We start from the raw sequence: 15,590 nt of genomic DNA on the forward strand, positions 1-15,590 counted from the left end.
GCTTCTGAGGAAGCTGTTCCAAACCCCTTATCAGGGCATTTGTCTTCAGTTTTAATGCTTCTCTTATCAACCGTTTAATTATTTTTATGTCTTTAATTACTGCAGGCGAGTTTATACCGAGGTGGCTACAGCCGATTTGCCCCCTACTGAAGTGACGTGAGACCCCTGCAAATGGGACAGCCCCCCAGTTCATGAGGCCTGGCTATTGCAATATTTACTAGTAGAGGAACTCTATAGCAAGATGAAGAGGAAAAACAAACAAACAAAACAAAACAAAAAAAAACACAAAAAAAGAGAGAATACTTTTTTATACCTCACTATGTTCTTCGAATATGTATTTTTCCTTTAAATTTCTGCCTTTAATTCTTTTGTTCCAAAGATTGTGCATTTTTTCTTTTTTTTTCTTTTTTTTTAACTGTGGTAAAAAAAAAAAAAATGCATTTCCATGTCTGTATGTCCGTGCTTAGCTTATTCTGTCAATCACGGAAGAGGCAGTTAATGATGGAGGAGAGACAGTAGGAGCTGAGGAATGCATCTGATCAGAAATCAGCAGACAGAATTACCAAAGTGCGTCTGGTGCTGAACGGATGGGGGACACGCAGAAGTGGAAGAGATCTTTCCGCAGCAGTCTTCTGAGTTTCTCCTAGTCTTCTGAGTTTCTGGTCTTTGGCAGGCGATTCTGATTGGCTGTGGCTGGAATCCACAAGCTGATAGATGATAGGAATTTGTGCTTGCAAAGCAGGAGAATTAAAAAGACACTTTCCTCTCCTCTTCCCTCCTGTCTTCGCCATTCTTTTTACAATCATCTTAAACGCACAGCCTGAGAGAGTTGGCATAGTTTTTGGAATTAGAGTGTTAGTATTTCCAAACATGCTCTCAGACTGTGGATAATAAACACCTCATTAGGAAACCAATCTCAGAATGAACTCTGGAGTATGAAAAAGATTCTTTTCTTTCTTGCCATCCTAGCATTCCTGCCGGGCTTCTTCCCTCTTAATTGAACCACAGCTTAGCCCATCTATCCTTTTATTAACACCCTGCTCCTATGTCCTCAAGATTCAGGAATGTAGGACCCAGGGACAGAAGAATAAATAAAGAGCCAGTGGCCAGATTCTTCCTGCGCATGGCAAGAGGATGAAGGGCGAGTTGTCAAGAGCCAGCGCAGAGGGTAAAGAAAAGCAAAAGGACATTAGGCACTGATATTCCCGCTCTTTCTCTTCCATCAGAAAGTCAGTACAAAGCATAAGACATATAATAAAGACTCTTGGCACAAGATAAAGCACCGAGCCCTAGTCAGCTGTCCTGGGACGCTTGGTGACCGGGCATGTGGGGGCAGGCAGAGGCACTTTGTACTAGCTCCAAAGCCATAAGAATTCTCCTCGTCCCGGGCCCTTGTAAGTCACTTCTCTCTCCAGTCTTGAGCCCTCGTGGCCATCCCGCCCAGCTTCTCGTTTCCTCCAAAGACCCCCACTGAGCTCCGGGACCACTCGGTACACGCGAACACTACAGGACACGAAGTGCGAAGCCTGAGGTCACGCTCCTCCCAGACTGGAAGGAGGGGCTGAGGGGGCCATGGCAGCAAGCCACTGCTCTTGCTACCTGGCTTCAACGTCGTGTATTATCGAGGTAGGGGAGAAGGCGTTCTCTTCTGGCTCTTAGCTGTTAATGATAAAGGCAAGGGTCCTGCAGCATTTCCAAAGTGAAGGCATTAGAAGATAAAAGCACGGTCTGTTGGGCTCCCTGGTCTGTTCACCCGGGTACTAGGGTGACCCAAGGGAGAGCTGATCAGGGGAGTAATTCAGAGACATGGACCTTCTGGTTTGTTATAGGTTTGGTTTGGGTTTGTTTTTTCACTCCTGCCTCCACACATTCTTGACTGATTTCTGATTCATGCCCCTGAATTAAAATGACACGTATGACAGCATCAAGCATTCTTTATCAGCACAGTAATATACCTGGGAGGGACTGGCGTGTCAGGTACCATACGCAGGCCTCCCCCTTCGGAATCCTCTCTCTCCCCCTAACGGGGGAGAGGCTGGCCCTGAAGCTAGAGGAGGGAGCAAGGACACCGGAGGCCCCGATGCAGTTCTCATTGATTCTGGGGAGGAATGCGTAGAATGGGGGGCACCACTGCCCAGTCCACTGGCCACTTTGTAAGGGTTCCCTTCCCCAAGCCAAAGTTCGGTTTGTTGCTGTTTAGACAATTTTTGTTGTATGTATGTAAGTATTTTAGTTTGGGGGGCGGATGGGAAGTGAGGCTTTCCCAGTTCTACAGAAAGGGGGCAGGGAGGAATTTTCTTTTTCTTTTTTTTCTTTTTTCTTTTTTTACTTTTGAGGGAGAGCTTTTGCTGATTAAAGAAACTGACAGGAATCTTGTCATGTTCAAAGAGGGGTCATTCTCACAAAATGGCAAGACACTCCTGGGTGGAGACAAGGCCACCTTCTAAGCAGTTGTACCCGCAGCAGGGAGCAGAGTAAGGCAGTGAGTTTGAGAGTTTTCCCTTCTTTTCTCCAGAAGGCAGGAAGGGTGATGGGAAGGGGAGAGAGGGCAGCTTCCACACCCCTCTAAAAGAGGTAGAAGCTTCAGCTTGAGGCACCTTTTGTGCATTTCAGTTCAGCTGGTTCTGGCTGAGGGTCCGAGGGCAAACTTCGTGGTTCCCGGTGGGCTGGTGCCGTACTCCCAGGGTGCTGGCAGCACTGCTTCCGCCAGCTCCCTTTCCCAAGAAGGACGAAACAGTTCCGCTTTTCCCCAGAGGGCCTTTGGTGTCCAGTGTTAGCACTGAGAACTGGGACTCTCGGGAAGCACCTAGATTTGGCGGTATTGACCTCCCATCCACCTTGAATTTAGAGTCTCCATCAGAGGCAGGTTCCTCAGAGCATCAGTGCTTGTAGATTCCTGACTCAAATTCCCATTGGACTAAGCAACAGAGTCAGAAGAGAGTGTGGCATCTTGTGAGTTCGTTAGAGGGTGCTAGTTGAGAATTCCAAAAAACTGATGCTGGATCACAGTACGGGCATGATTTCAATACCTTTACTGTAGTTCATGACGTGAACTTCCTATACTAAGCATCTTACTCTTAGAAGCTGGGCTCCTTTAAGGAGACTTCTAGTGGACATCTTTGTCTGAATATGCTTTCAGTCCAGATAGCTGCCCTTCAGTCTTTCCCAGAATCCATTGTGTTACATAGCTCAGCTCCAGTGAACCCGGATCAGCCACGGTGATATCTCATTCTTAAGGCTCTCAGGTTTTACAGAACCTACCGTCACCGTCACCATCACCCTTCAGCAGCCACAGTTGGAAGTGAGCCGCTCTTATTTTTCCTTGAAAAAGAAGGGGACTGGGGCTCAACTCTTAGTTTAAGGGGAGCTAGTGGAGACCTCTTTCTTAGAAATCAGTGATAGCAGCTTTTGCTCAAAAGTGTGACTCCTCAGGGGCTGAACTGCTCTTAGTTAGGTTATACTTTCCTAGAGAAACAGCAGATAAGTCAGTGAATCCCCGTCACCCTGTGACTTGTCACGTAGTTTCCAGCTGGGAGGGAGGTGGAGACATGGGATGGAAGCATCCCCAGGGATCTACGGGAGAAGGGCTGGGTCCCGCCCCTCTTCTCCAGCAGGAGACCGAGGACACACACGAGTGACAGCCTGGAAGGCACTAGGCCTGGAAGGAGGGAAAGGGGATAGTGAACCCTCCCCTTTTCCTGAGTCCAGTTGCTTCTCTGCTGCTTGCAACCCTCTAGCACAGTAACATTTGCAGAATTGCAGATTCCCCCACTCCCACCCCCCACCCCCCACCAGGTAATAGGAGGAAAGGGACTTCGGGGGGGTGGGGAAGGGTTAGTGGTGTTTTAAAAGCATAAGTTACCTGTTTGCACTGTTTTAAGATAGGAAAAAAAATAGTGGGCAAAGTGAACATCACACATAAATTTGTGTTTTTATTTTGTCATGCTCTTGAAAATGTTTGACCATTTATAGTATATACCCACCCGTGAGACTTGATTCTCTGTTGCATAAAACGCTTTTTTGTTTTTGAAATGTTACTGTCCAAAAGCCTCTTCCCTCCCTTTCCCCTTCCCTCTGTACTTCCTTCGTACTCGCTTTACCGATCAACCAGGCAATAGCCATCCGAGAGCTAGAGCGTGAAGCAGGGCCCTCTCCAAGTCGGCTCTGGGTGCCCTAAGCCGGCGCATGCCCTCTGGCTTAGTGAGCGTGGTGGAGCCCCTGGCACCTGTCTTACAGAAAATGAGGCCTGCAGACCAGACTACAGCGGGTTCTTAAATCCCTGAACCCCGCGAGGAGCCGAGGGGCGGAGGAGTCCTGGAGTATCGCAGTTGGCTGTAGTAGCTGAGTTCTCATCCACGTTGCCGGCACTGTAGCCAGTTACAGTTTACTCAGGAAAACGGTCGATCACTTCAGCCATGGTAGTGCTGGTTGGCAGGGATTGGTAACCGAGAGAACTGTTCGTCAGCCAACACTCAAACCTTGCCTTTAAGGAGACCGCCAGCGGGGGATGCGGCCCTCTGGCTGGCGGCCACGTGCGTGCCGGTGTTGTGAGGGCTCAGCTCACACTGGCAGGCAGAAAGGGAACGTTGGTTCTCTTTTCTCTGCCCACCCCCTGCCCCCGTTACTGACACCAGATTCCCAGGGGGCCATGAGTTTTTGAATTTTTAAAAAATGCTTTTTGGTTTGGTTTTTTTCTGGGGACTAAGTGCTTCAAGCAATGTCTCGACCCTGTCAAGACTCCGAGCTTAGTCATTTTCTTGTACTTTTCTGTTCACAGTATTTGTGTGTGCGTGTGCTTGTTTTGGCAGCTCATTTTGGCTGTATTATATATCGAGTGATGAATTGATCCTCTTTTTCCCCTAAGGGATATGAATTGTTTTTCTTGTGTTATAACTCTGCTTGTGAAAAGCTGGAGCAGACCTGGGGCTGACACACATAAGCTAGGCCTGCGGAGTGCTGAGAGCCGGGGCTGCCCTGTCCCCGACGGGGCGGCCCGCCTGCATCTCGGCGCTCTTCAGTCCGAGTCTTTGCAAGGCTAAAAATGCCACAGAACCTCTCCTCCTCTCCCCACCCCCGTGGCAGGGACTGAACCATCCCTACGTGTGACATGCAGTTTCTCCGGCCCCTCCCATTGCCATGGCAAAAACAGGTACCTTCGGGGCATGGGGGCATCACATGGGATGCTTGTATAATTGACCACCTCGCCTTCTCTCCCCCTTGCCCCCCAGAATCACTTTCTAGGACACCCGAGCTGCTTGCCCAGGGTCCTGTTTCCCTGCCAACTCCAGAGAAGCACCCCAGGGCCTTGCAACAGTCTCTGATCCCCACCCCTTCTCGTTAAGAATCATATTGTATAGTAGCTTTCAGACCATACAGTATTCATTGGGTTACTCCTATTATTATCAAGTAGCTGGAATTGTGAAGGTCGGAGTAGTTAGATCTTTAGCTTTTATTCCTTATTTTTTTTTGTATTACTATCCATGTGTATAAATTATTGATCATGTTGCTGGCTTTTATAAACTCTAAGCAAAGGAGGAGCTCCGCCTCTGCCTTTGCCAATGGTAATGAAGCACTGTTTTTAAATAAAAGAGAGAAACACCATCCTTTGGCCTGTGTGTGTTGATCCATCATCCTGGTTGCCTCCTGGAGGCTGAAAGATACAACTTGGATTTGACTTAAGATGAAAAAGGTGGAGGCAAATGGCAGCGCTTCCTAAACGTGAAGCCCTCTCACTCTTGGCCAGCTGGGAGGTCGGCGCGACCAAAGCCTGGGCTGCGGCGCTGCCTCTGGCTTCCACCCCCTCGAGAGCACTGCTCTTCACAGGAGCTGTTCCTGGGCCTCTGCTGCGGCCTGGCATCCTCGCCCTCCGTCCTCACCGGGATGTCCCTGGGCCCAGTCCAGCCACTTGACCTTCAGCGCCTTAGGCACCTCCCTGCCTCGCTATCTCCATCACTGCCCTCCCCACTGCTGGCCACCACCGGCCTTCTGAGCCTTCCCCTCAGCTGTGGGAAATGCTCCTTCAAAGGTCCCGGCTGGCCCTCTTCTTCCTGGCCTGTGCTTTCCCAGCCGTCCCTCCTGCCAGAAATCCCCTAATCTCTGACCATCTCCATGAATCTCCAACTCCTAACCTCGCCCTCTCAGATCACCTTGCTTCCTATTTCCTGGAGAAGATGGGGCCCGTCCCTCCAGAGTCCCTGGGAAGACTTTGCTGGTCCATGTGCACACCTGGAGTTCACAGCCTCCCCTCCCCTCCTGTTCCCGAAGAGGCGTTCGCACTCCGTGCCGGCCGGCCCGCCTGCTCGGGACCTTGCTTTGCCATCCCCTCCTGCGTGGTTCCCCCTTTCCTTCCAGACCCTATGGCATTTAAACAGGCTTAGCTCCTTTAGCGCATCAGAACAAGTGCTGTCTCAAGATCTCAAGCCCTCTCCTTCACGGCGAACGCCTGGAGTGAGTTTCTGCCTGCTGAGCCCACTTGCTCTTCACCTGCTGCCGTCTGGCTTCTTCCACTGGGACCCTGACCCAGCCCGGGTGATGACGGCCGGTGGATGCCAGGTGCACGTACGTGGCTGGTGGCACTCAGCACTGCCCAGTGCTCCAAGACCTTCCACCTGCACGTTGGAGTGTGCCGGGCCGAGGCGGGCAAGTTTCCCCACGGCTGCCACCCAAGACAAGCTGGCGCATCTGGCCTCATCTCCTCAATGGGTCTCTGCTTCTGTGGTTTCCCCAGCAGCACCCACTGCCTCCGCCAGGTCTCCCGACAGCCCTGTCACAGCGTAAGCTGTGTCATGCTGTGCTTCTGTACCGAATGGCGCGGTCACTCCAAGTGCTCATCGGGGTCTGTAGGGCCCGAGGTGACATGCTCCCTGCTGGTTTGCCTGTTGTCTGCACTAGAACGGCAGCCCCTGGCAGGCAGGGATGTCGTTCTGTGCCCCGCTGTGGCTCCTGCGCCTAGCTCATGCAAGCCTTCAATAAATATGTGTTGAATTACTTTTTTCAGTTTTTTGAAGTGATACAGTTTCCGCGCTGCCTTCCTCCCTACTACACCCCGGGTCACCACGGCACTTTGGAGCACCAGGGAGGTCCCTTCCCATACCTCCGGCCAGTCGTCGCTGCTGCCCTGAGGCGCAGCACAGGGCGCACGCCTCGGGTCGCTTTGGCTCCTGTACATCTCGCTGGGTGTGCCACCGTCGAGGTCCTGACCGCTCTTCCCCAGGCCTTTTCAGGGCTTGTGTCGGCAGCAAATGACCTGGAGGAATGAGGTGTCCCCCCGGGGCAAAGGACAAGTTTGCTTACTATTGTACCAGCTAAGAAAGGTGGATCCTGTGCAACTCAGCTTCGTGCACGGCGCCCATCCGGGCCCACGTCCCCTTCCTCACTCCCCTTGGGGCTCTGGCCCGAGGGGCACTGTCACGTGTGCTGATGCTCTTGCTGCCCGCTCTGCCGCGAGCAATCCAGTCCTTCATCTCTGACCCAGTCTTGTGTCTTCTGCCAGAATCCACGTAACAGTAACATGAGCCCTAACGTGTTGGAAGTGCTCAAAGTTGCCGACAGAGAATGGCCTGACCTCTGTTTCCAGAATCTTTCTCTAGTCTACTCTTTGCACTTTCACCTGGATTCTCCTTAATAAATATGCCCGTATCATCGCTCTCAGAACCCTTGAGAAATTCCCATTCTTCTGTGTTCAAAATTAAATGCCTTGAGACAGCACTGAAGGCCTCCACACGATGGTCTCGGGCCACCTCAACGCCCCCCCTCCCCATTTCTGTGTGATCTCTGCTCTGTCACCAGAGCCTGTACCCCCAGATGAGCTGAGCATACTCCCCCCTCGTCTTTACTCCTCTACAGCCCCCTCCTGCCAATGAAATTGTCCTCAACCTTCAGGGCTCGGCTCAGGTGTCACCGGGATGGACCCCCTGCCCCCCCACTGCTCAGCACCCACACTCCGCCAGGGCTCCTGCTGTGCTGACCTTGCAATTGCAGTTGGGCTGAATGGGGCTGGCTGCCGGCCTAGCCTGAGGGCACCCCAAGTCAACTGCCTTTAGCACATAGTATGCTCTTTATACATTTTATTTTGTTGGCTTGAGCTTCCTCCGCTCACAAAAGTCTTCCTGTTTGACCAGCTTTAACTGGGGCTTTGCTCTGACCCAAGCTCAGCCTAGCCCTGCAGCGTCTGCTAATCACGTGGACACTGGTTGGGGATGTGTAGCCCTGCATCGGCACCCCATGGAAACAAGACCTGGAGCAGCTCGGTTTTCTGTTAGGGGATGTGTGCCTGCCTTTCCCCCACCAGCCTGAGCTTCCAGAGGTCCAAGGACCGATTAATCATGCCCGCTTCCTAGCGCCTCGCTGGGACCCCTGCCGGAGTTCCCGTCACACACTCCGTGCTGAAGATGCCGCAGAGAGAGAGCCACAGATGGAGGCCGTGCTGAGAATGAAACCACACGTAACCCCCAAAAACTTAGTGTAAAACAGGATGACTTTGAGACGGTCAGAAAGTCAGCTCCATAGAGGGTGCTTGGCCTGTACCCGCAGTCTCCATGCTGCCCAGCTGTTGTGATGGCGACCAATGACATGCTTCTTGGTCTGAAGAGGGGATTGGATTGTAAGAGGAACGGCGCTGGCTTCTGTTGCTGAGCCCTGGCAAACTGTGTGCTCTTGGTCAAGTTTCTGTGTGCCTGCCCCAGAACTTCCCCGTACGTAGGATGCTGAGAGAGACCAGATAGTCTGTGGGGCCCCTCCCAATGCGGAAACGCTGATTCCATATTGTTGGTACTGGCCCTTATTTCTCCAGGTGAAAATCAGGCCTAGGCCAAGCAAATGCTCAGGCCCGGGAGAGAGGACAGTCTGGTCATGCATTCCCACCCAAGTGTCTGCCTTCCCCTTGGAGCAGAGCTCCTCAGCCACGGTGAAGGCTTGCGCACCCAGGGGGCCCTGGAGGAAGCCCAGGGGGACAATGATGCAATGCTTGGACCATGTGGCATTAGAAGCTGACACCACCCAAGAATGTGACTCATCAATTTAGAAACTGCCTGATCCGGGTCTAGGCCAGATGTTGGAGATTCTCAACCAAAGTACACATCAGAGCCGCCATTTACAAACCCAGGCTGCAGGCCCGGAGGTTCTGACTCAGCTGGCCTGGCAAGCGCTAGGCATCTGGAAACGGCCACACTCAGTGTTTTGGGTCCTGCCATCTTCGCAAAGTCTGGAAGCTTCCAGAAGTCTCCTGAGAGAACAGAAGTGCTCATTTGAAAAGGCTGGTGTTGGCGTCTCAGCGTTGGGTCACTGGTGCAGGCTGGGGGAGTAGACATGTGGGAATTCCATGCTTCCCACTCAGTTTTGCTTTAAAACTGCCATAAAATAGAGGCTTAAAAAGAAAATGCAGAGAAGGGGGCAGCCCGGCTATCGCAGGGCTGGTGACAGGCTGCATTCGAGGGCCATGGTTCTGTGCAGCTCAGCCAGATCGCTGACACATTTGTTCTCAGTGTCTCCTGCTCAGTCTCCATGGAAACTTCCTATTGCCACTGAGCAAAATTCTAAGCTCCTTAGCCAGGCGTTGAAGGCACCTTACAGTTCTGGCCTCAAACCGTCTTTCCAGGCTTAGAATCAATAACGAGGAGCCCAAACAGGTGATCCCCACTAGATTGCAAGCGCCACAAGTGGCAGGGATTTTGTCTTGGTCACCAACATGACCTAGAACATGACTGAGGTCCCCAAGATCCGGGACCTAGAATGGGGTCTGACTCAAGGTAGGTGCACACAATCCCCCCATCTCCTCCCCTCTCTTTTTTAACACTAACTCCTGTCATGCCATCCCCTCCCTTCCCCGTTTTCCCTCGAGGCCATTTCTCTGTGGACATTTTGCCGCCTGCTTCAGCCCTGCCATCTGTCGCCTCTGAGCGCTCAGGCACTGACTTGATTCCCACTGCCCTGCCTGAAGCCGACAGCACCCCTTGGGGTCCGCGGAGGCGTCCAGGCCCAACACTGGCGTGGGACTGGCGTGGGACTGGCGTGGGACTGGCGTTCCTGCCAGCAGAGCCCCGCGGGGTTCTCACAGCACACTAACTTGAGTGTAGAGCTGCTTGTTCCACAGAAGGTGGAGCTCCTGAGCCCAGAAAAGGAGAGGGATGTGCCTGAGAGCCCACCCACTTCCAGATGGTCCGCCTCTCTGCCCTGAGCAGCAGCAGTACCCACTGAAGTATGGAAGGGCCTGGACTCTAGAGCCAACTTATCTGGATTTGAAATCTGGCCCACCTCTTCCTTGCGCAAGTTGCTTAGCATGCCTCAGTATTTTCACCTATAAAATGGGGATATTAACAGTCCCTACTTTATAGCATTAAGGATTTTAAAAGTTAATGTATGTCCAGCGCTTAGAAATATAGGGTGTACAGTATTTGCTCAATGTTTTATCATTATTATAACTATTGTTATTAACAGTGCAATCCACAGGGAAGGGTCCAGAACTCCAGACAATCCTCCCTGGCTCTGATGACAGGACAGTGACCGAGGTTTGGAGTCTTTAATCCTTAACACACCCTTGACCACTCAGTAATAATCGATCGGTTCCTTTCTTCCCTGTGCTTCCCATTTCCTTGGGAGGCTGAGGCACAGAGAGGTCATGGAGCTGGGCCACGCGTGGAGGAGGTGGCGGAGCCTGGACCAAGCCCAGACAAGAACGAGCAGCTCCGCTCATGTCGTGCCCCTCAGCCTTGCCCAGAGCTGGGCACCCCGTGGCTGTGGGGAGCCATTTCACTCCTGTCCCCAGGGCTTACTCTACATCTGTCCTCAGAGTCAAACTCGTGGAATTGTAGAGTTGGACATACATTTGGAAGATCAACCAGTCCAGCCTTCCTTTTGACCAATGGGAACAACAGGCCCGGGGAGGCTGAGGACGGGATCACACGGCCAGAGAGAGGCAGCTATAGGCCCAAGGAGCCTCTCTTGTCCAGGTGCTGCCTTGCTAGTGTTTGAATGTCTGCTGGATGGAAAAACTGGAAGCATGAGATGGTCTTTCCAGAGGAACGGTAAGTTCTCCAAAGCCAGGGACTTGGGCATTTTTGTCCTTGGCGCCATCTCTCGGGTCCTACTGCAGGGCGCTGCTCATGGGGACATTCAGTAAATGCTTCCTGAAGTGTCCTGTTGTGTCTTCTCCAAGCAGAGCATCAGCTGAGTGTATGTCACATCCCGGGGATGGTGTCAGGTGTCTTCCCACATGAGATCTCACTTAATTTCCACCATAGTCTTGAGATCTCAGTATAATCTCCCTTGTAGGGAGAAAGCGGAGAGTCAGTGAAGCCAGCCTTGCCCACTGCACCCAGGTAGAAAGTGGCAGAGGAGCCTGATCATCATGTGGAGCCACGGATCCAGTGAGTGACGCAGAGCCGACTGGTATGCAGGAGGCAGAGGCGCCCGGGGACCGAGATGGGGTGGTGAGCTCTGGGGCGGTGGGGGTGGAGGCGGCACCCTGGCCTCTCTGGAGGCTGACGGTAAGGCCTCTCTCCAGCCTCCCCCTTGAGCTTCCTGGAGGGGCTCTCTGGCCTTGCAGCCAAAGCGAGCAGATGTGAAAAGTGCTCTCAGCATCACCACCGCCCTTAGTCCCTCCTGGATTCTGAAATTGATTTCCTGGTTCACAGATGGCAACATGCCATTTTGAAAGCTGGAATTCTAGATACTGAGAAGTTGCTTCTCTTGAAACTTTGAGACCAAAACTCAGTAAACTTTCTGTCAAGTGCCAGGTGGTGAATACGTTAAGGTTTACAGGCCACACAGTTTCTGCCACAACTCTCTGCCAGTGTAGCAGGAAAGCAACCAGAGAGGATGCATGGATGAATGCATGTGGCCATGTTCCAATAAAACTTTATTTACAAAAACAGATGGCGAACCAGATTTGGCTGTGGGCTGTGATTAGCTGATTCTTGCCTGAGACAAATCACAAGGCTCCAGAAATCTCTGGAAGAGTTGAGATCAATGCTTGTGGAAACAAACAAACAAAAAAAATCCACCATCAGGTACAGACCAAATGTGACTACTAATTTTGGTGTGCATGTGCATGTGTGAAAAATACCAAATCTCCAAATTATTTTTCAAAGTAAGTGGGGCCAGAACTGGCTCACTTATACAAACTTAGAATGTATGCCTCAGGCCCATAAACACAGACACGTACAAATTCCAGCCCTTCCTCTCCTTGGTGGAGTGACCTTGAGAAAGGTACTTAGCCCCTCAGAGCCCACATTTCCTGATTGGGACAGTAGGCCAGTGTAGGGCAGTGGTTAAGAGCAAGGAATCAGGAGTCAGAGGACTCTGAGTTCAGTCCCCGTGCAGCCACTTGCTAACTGGATGACCTTGAACAACTAATGTGTCTGTACCTTAGACCCCTCACCTATACGATGCAAGTTGCAAGGATAAAATAGGACAATATATGTAGAGCACTTTGCAGAGTGCCTACAAAGTGCTAAGCATTTAATAACTATGTGCCATTATTATTCAATAAAATTGGTAATGCATTTAGCAGAGTTCCTAGTGCATAGTAACCATCAGTGAATATTCTTTCCCTTTTTCTGGAGGTGGGAACAGGGCTCAAGGAGTTTCTGGATGTCTACAAGGATCCCCCACGTTGGGAAGGTTGGAATGAACCTTATTGTTGACAGGGAAGAGCACAGAAGATTCCCCAGGACTATACTCTTAAAATATGTGTGTGAAAAAATGAGAACTTACCTATAGAATGTCATATGTCAGATTTTATTGCTAAGGTGATAGGTATTTCTAAAAACCATGTTGCAAGGGGTGCCGGGAAATAGGGTGGAGTTGACCCAGAGGTACAGGCAGGCAGGTGAAGTCTAGAGACGGGGTCCAGTCCAGCTTGCAGCCCAACCTGGTCACCAGGAGCTGGACGAGCAGGGGGCAGACCCTGGGCATTGCCACCACCACCTCTTCATTGTCACAGAACCATGCTAGCATGCCTTTATCTTACCTTTTTCCCCCTTTCTGGACCTCACTTCCTGCCTCAACCCAGCTGTTGCCCCATTTTTCTGGAAGGCTCTTCAGCAAAACTCCTTAAGAGCTTTGTCTCTCCTAAGTCTCTGTAGTCATGCTCTCTCTCCTCTCCCCTTCCACCGTGACCGCTCTCATCAAAGGCCGCCAACGGCCTCCATGTTGCTGAATCAGACCAGTGTTCAAACCCCATTGTCCTTGACCTCGCACCCTTGAGGCTTCCTCCACTTGGCTCTCTGGACCCACCACCGTGGTCCCCCCCTGACCCGGGGGCTGATCCTCTTGGTCTCCTTTGAGGGTCCCTACACCCTTCCTGTCCTCTTCAAGCCAGCGCGCCCCAGGGCACCGACCCTGTGCATACACTCTTTTGAACCTAAGCTCACTTGCTTTGATAATCCTGGTCACGCTTATACTTTTAAATATCATTTATTTACAGATTTATGTCTCTGACCAATTTGTTGTTAGGAGACCTAACATCTTGAATCTAAAGTCATATCTCATCATCTGCTCAACATCTCCGTGTGCACGTCTAGTGGGCATCTCGAATTTCATCTCCAAACCGAGCTCCTTGATCTCGCCCTAGAGGCACTCCCCTCCCCCACTCCCCAGCAACACACACACCTCAAACCTGCCCATTTCAGGCAATGGCAACTTGATTAGAGCCAAGTGGAGGAAGCCTCAAGGACTACGGGGTCAAGGACAATGGGGTTGGAGCGCTGGTCTGATTCAGCACCATGGAGGCCGTTGGTGGCCTTGACAAGAACAGTGATGGTGGAAGGGGAGGGGACAAAAAGCCTTGGTGTCATCCCGGCTCTTCTTTTGGTCTAACACCACACGTCCAGTCCAGGAGCCGGCCCTGTTGGGTCTACCTTTGGAATACATCCAGAATCTGACCGCTTCTCACCACCTCTGCTGTCAGCGCACTGGTTCAAGCCACCATCCTCTCTCCCAATGGTTATTTTAGTAGCTTGCTAACTGGTATCCCTGTGATAGCTTTGTCCCTGTCGTCTCTTCTCAACACAATGGCGGGAGAGAGGCTGTTAGCATCTACGTTAGATTAGGTCACTCCTCTGCTTGAAATCTTCCAGTGCTTCCCCGACTCACTCAGAGTAAAAGCCCAAATCCTCCCACAGCCTGTGAGATCCTGCGCCTCTTGGCTTCCTGCTGCGGGACTTCCTCCCCTGCCCTCCCTTTGTGCTGCCAGAGCCTTCGCTCTGGTCCTGGCCCACCAGCCTCCCTGCAGCCCCCACACATGCCAAGCTTGTCGCTTTTGCTAGCACTCTGTCCAGAGTGCTCTTCTCCTAGGTGCCTGGCTGGCTCCCTCACCGCCTTCATGTCTTTGTCCAGATATGAGCCTCTCACCAAGGTTTTCCTGATGATGGTTTTGTTTTTGTTTTTTTTTAATTCTCACCTGAGACATTTTTTTCTTCTCTTTTAGAGAGAGAGGAAGGGAGAGAGAGAGAGAAACATCAGTGTGAGACAGAAACATTGATTGGTTGCCTCTCGTACACACCCCGACCGGGGGATCAACTTTGCAACCTAGGTATGTGCCCTGCCCTGGAATCAAACCCACAGCCTTTCGGTGTACAGGGCGGTGCTCCAGTTAAGCGGCTCCAGCCAGGGCCCCTGATGATCCTATTTGAAATTGCATTCTTGCCTACCCTACATTCAGTATGCTCCTTCTGAGACGTATTTTTCTCCCTAACACCCATTAGTTTATATTCTATTGTATAATTTACTTATTATATTTCTTGTCTGTCTCTCCTACCATCACCATGAGAATATAAACCCCATGAAGGCAGGAATTTGTTTTGTTTACTGCTTTACCCCCAATGCCTAGAACTATGCCTTTCACATGATAGCTGCTCAGTAAGTATCTGGATAGATGGATGGATGGATGGATGATGGTTCATGTTAATGAGGTGACTTTTGCAAAGCACCTAAGGATGGGAGCTACTTGCCAGGGGAACTAACCATGTGATTAGGGTTGGAATTTGTTTCCCACCCCCTTACCTCCAGGAGGGGAGAGGGGCTGGAGGTTGAATCAACTGTCAATGGCCAATGAGTTCATCAACCATGCCTGCGTAATGAAGCATCCATAAAACCCTAAAAGGATGGGGTTCAGAGAGCTTCCATGTTGGGGATCCAGAACACTGGTATGTGCCACTGTGCCAGGCCCCCAGCTCCACAGGGACCAAGCTCCTTTGTTCAGGACCTTACCCTATGTATCTCTTAATCCGGCTATTGATTTGTATCAATTAATATCCTTTGTAATCAACTGGTAATGTAGTGAGTAAATGGTTTTCCTGAGTTCTGTGAGCCATTCTAGCAAATGAATCAAATCCAAGGAGGAGGGTGTGGGAACCTCTGCTTTGTAGTCAGTTGGTCAGAAGCACAGGTGACAACCCTGACTTGCAATGGTGTCTGAAGCGGGGGGTGGTCTTGTGGGATGGGGCGTTAACCTGTGGGATTTCTGGGTAGATAGTGTCTGAGTGGCAGTGAATTCTCAGACACCCTGTTGGTGTGGGAAATCCTACACTCCTACAAATGCATGTGCGTGAGCACATGCAAGCACGTACAACATGCGCACATACATGCATGCA

The 15,590-nt window shown here is 51.3% G+C and overlaps 1 protein-coding gene across 13 annotated transcripts in view; it reads left to right on the forward strand.

Annotated features, from left to right (window-relative positions):
• The window catches only part of RBFOX2 (RNA binding fox-1 homolog 2), a 255,507-nt gene extending 249,912 nt beyond the window's left edge, over positions 1–5,595 (forward strand). For all 13 annotated transcript variants that reach the window (XM_054574535.1, XM_054574540.1, XM_054574539.1 and 10 more), the window contains one exon: positions 106–5,595. In XM_054574535.1, coding sequence (XP_054430510.1) covers positions 106–160 — 55 coding nt within the window. In that variant the 3' untranslated portion in view covers positions 161–5,595. The remainder of the gene's footprint in view (positions 1–105) is intronic.
• The last annotated feature ends 9,995 nt before the right edge of the window (positions 5,596–15,590 follow it).

The sequence above is a fragment of the Pteronotus mesoamericanus genome, unplaced genomic scaffold, assembly GCF_021234165.1.
Source record: "Pteronotus mesoamericanus isolate MK-2021 breed Mesoamerican mustached bat unplaced genomic scaffold, CSHL_Meso_final contig_263, whole genome shotgun sequence".
NCBI classification, from domain to species: domain Eukaryota; kingdom Metazoa; phylum Chordata; class Mammalia; order Chiroptera; family Mormoopidae; genus Pteronotus; species Pteronotus mesoamericanus.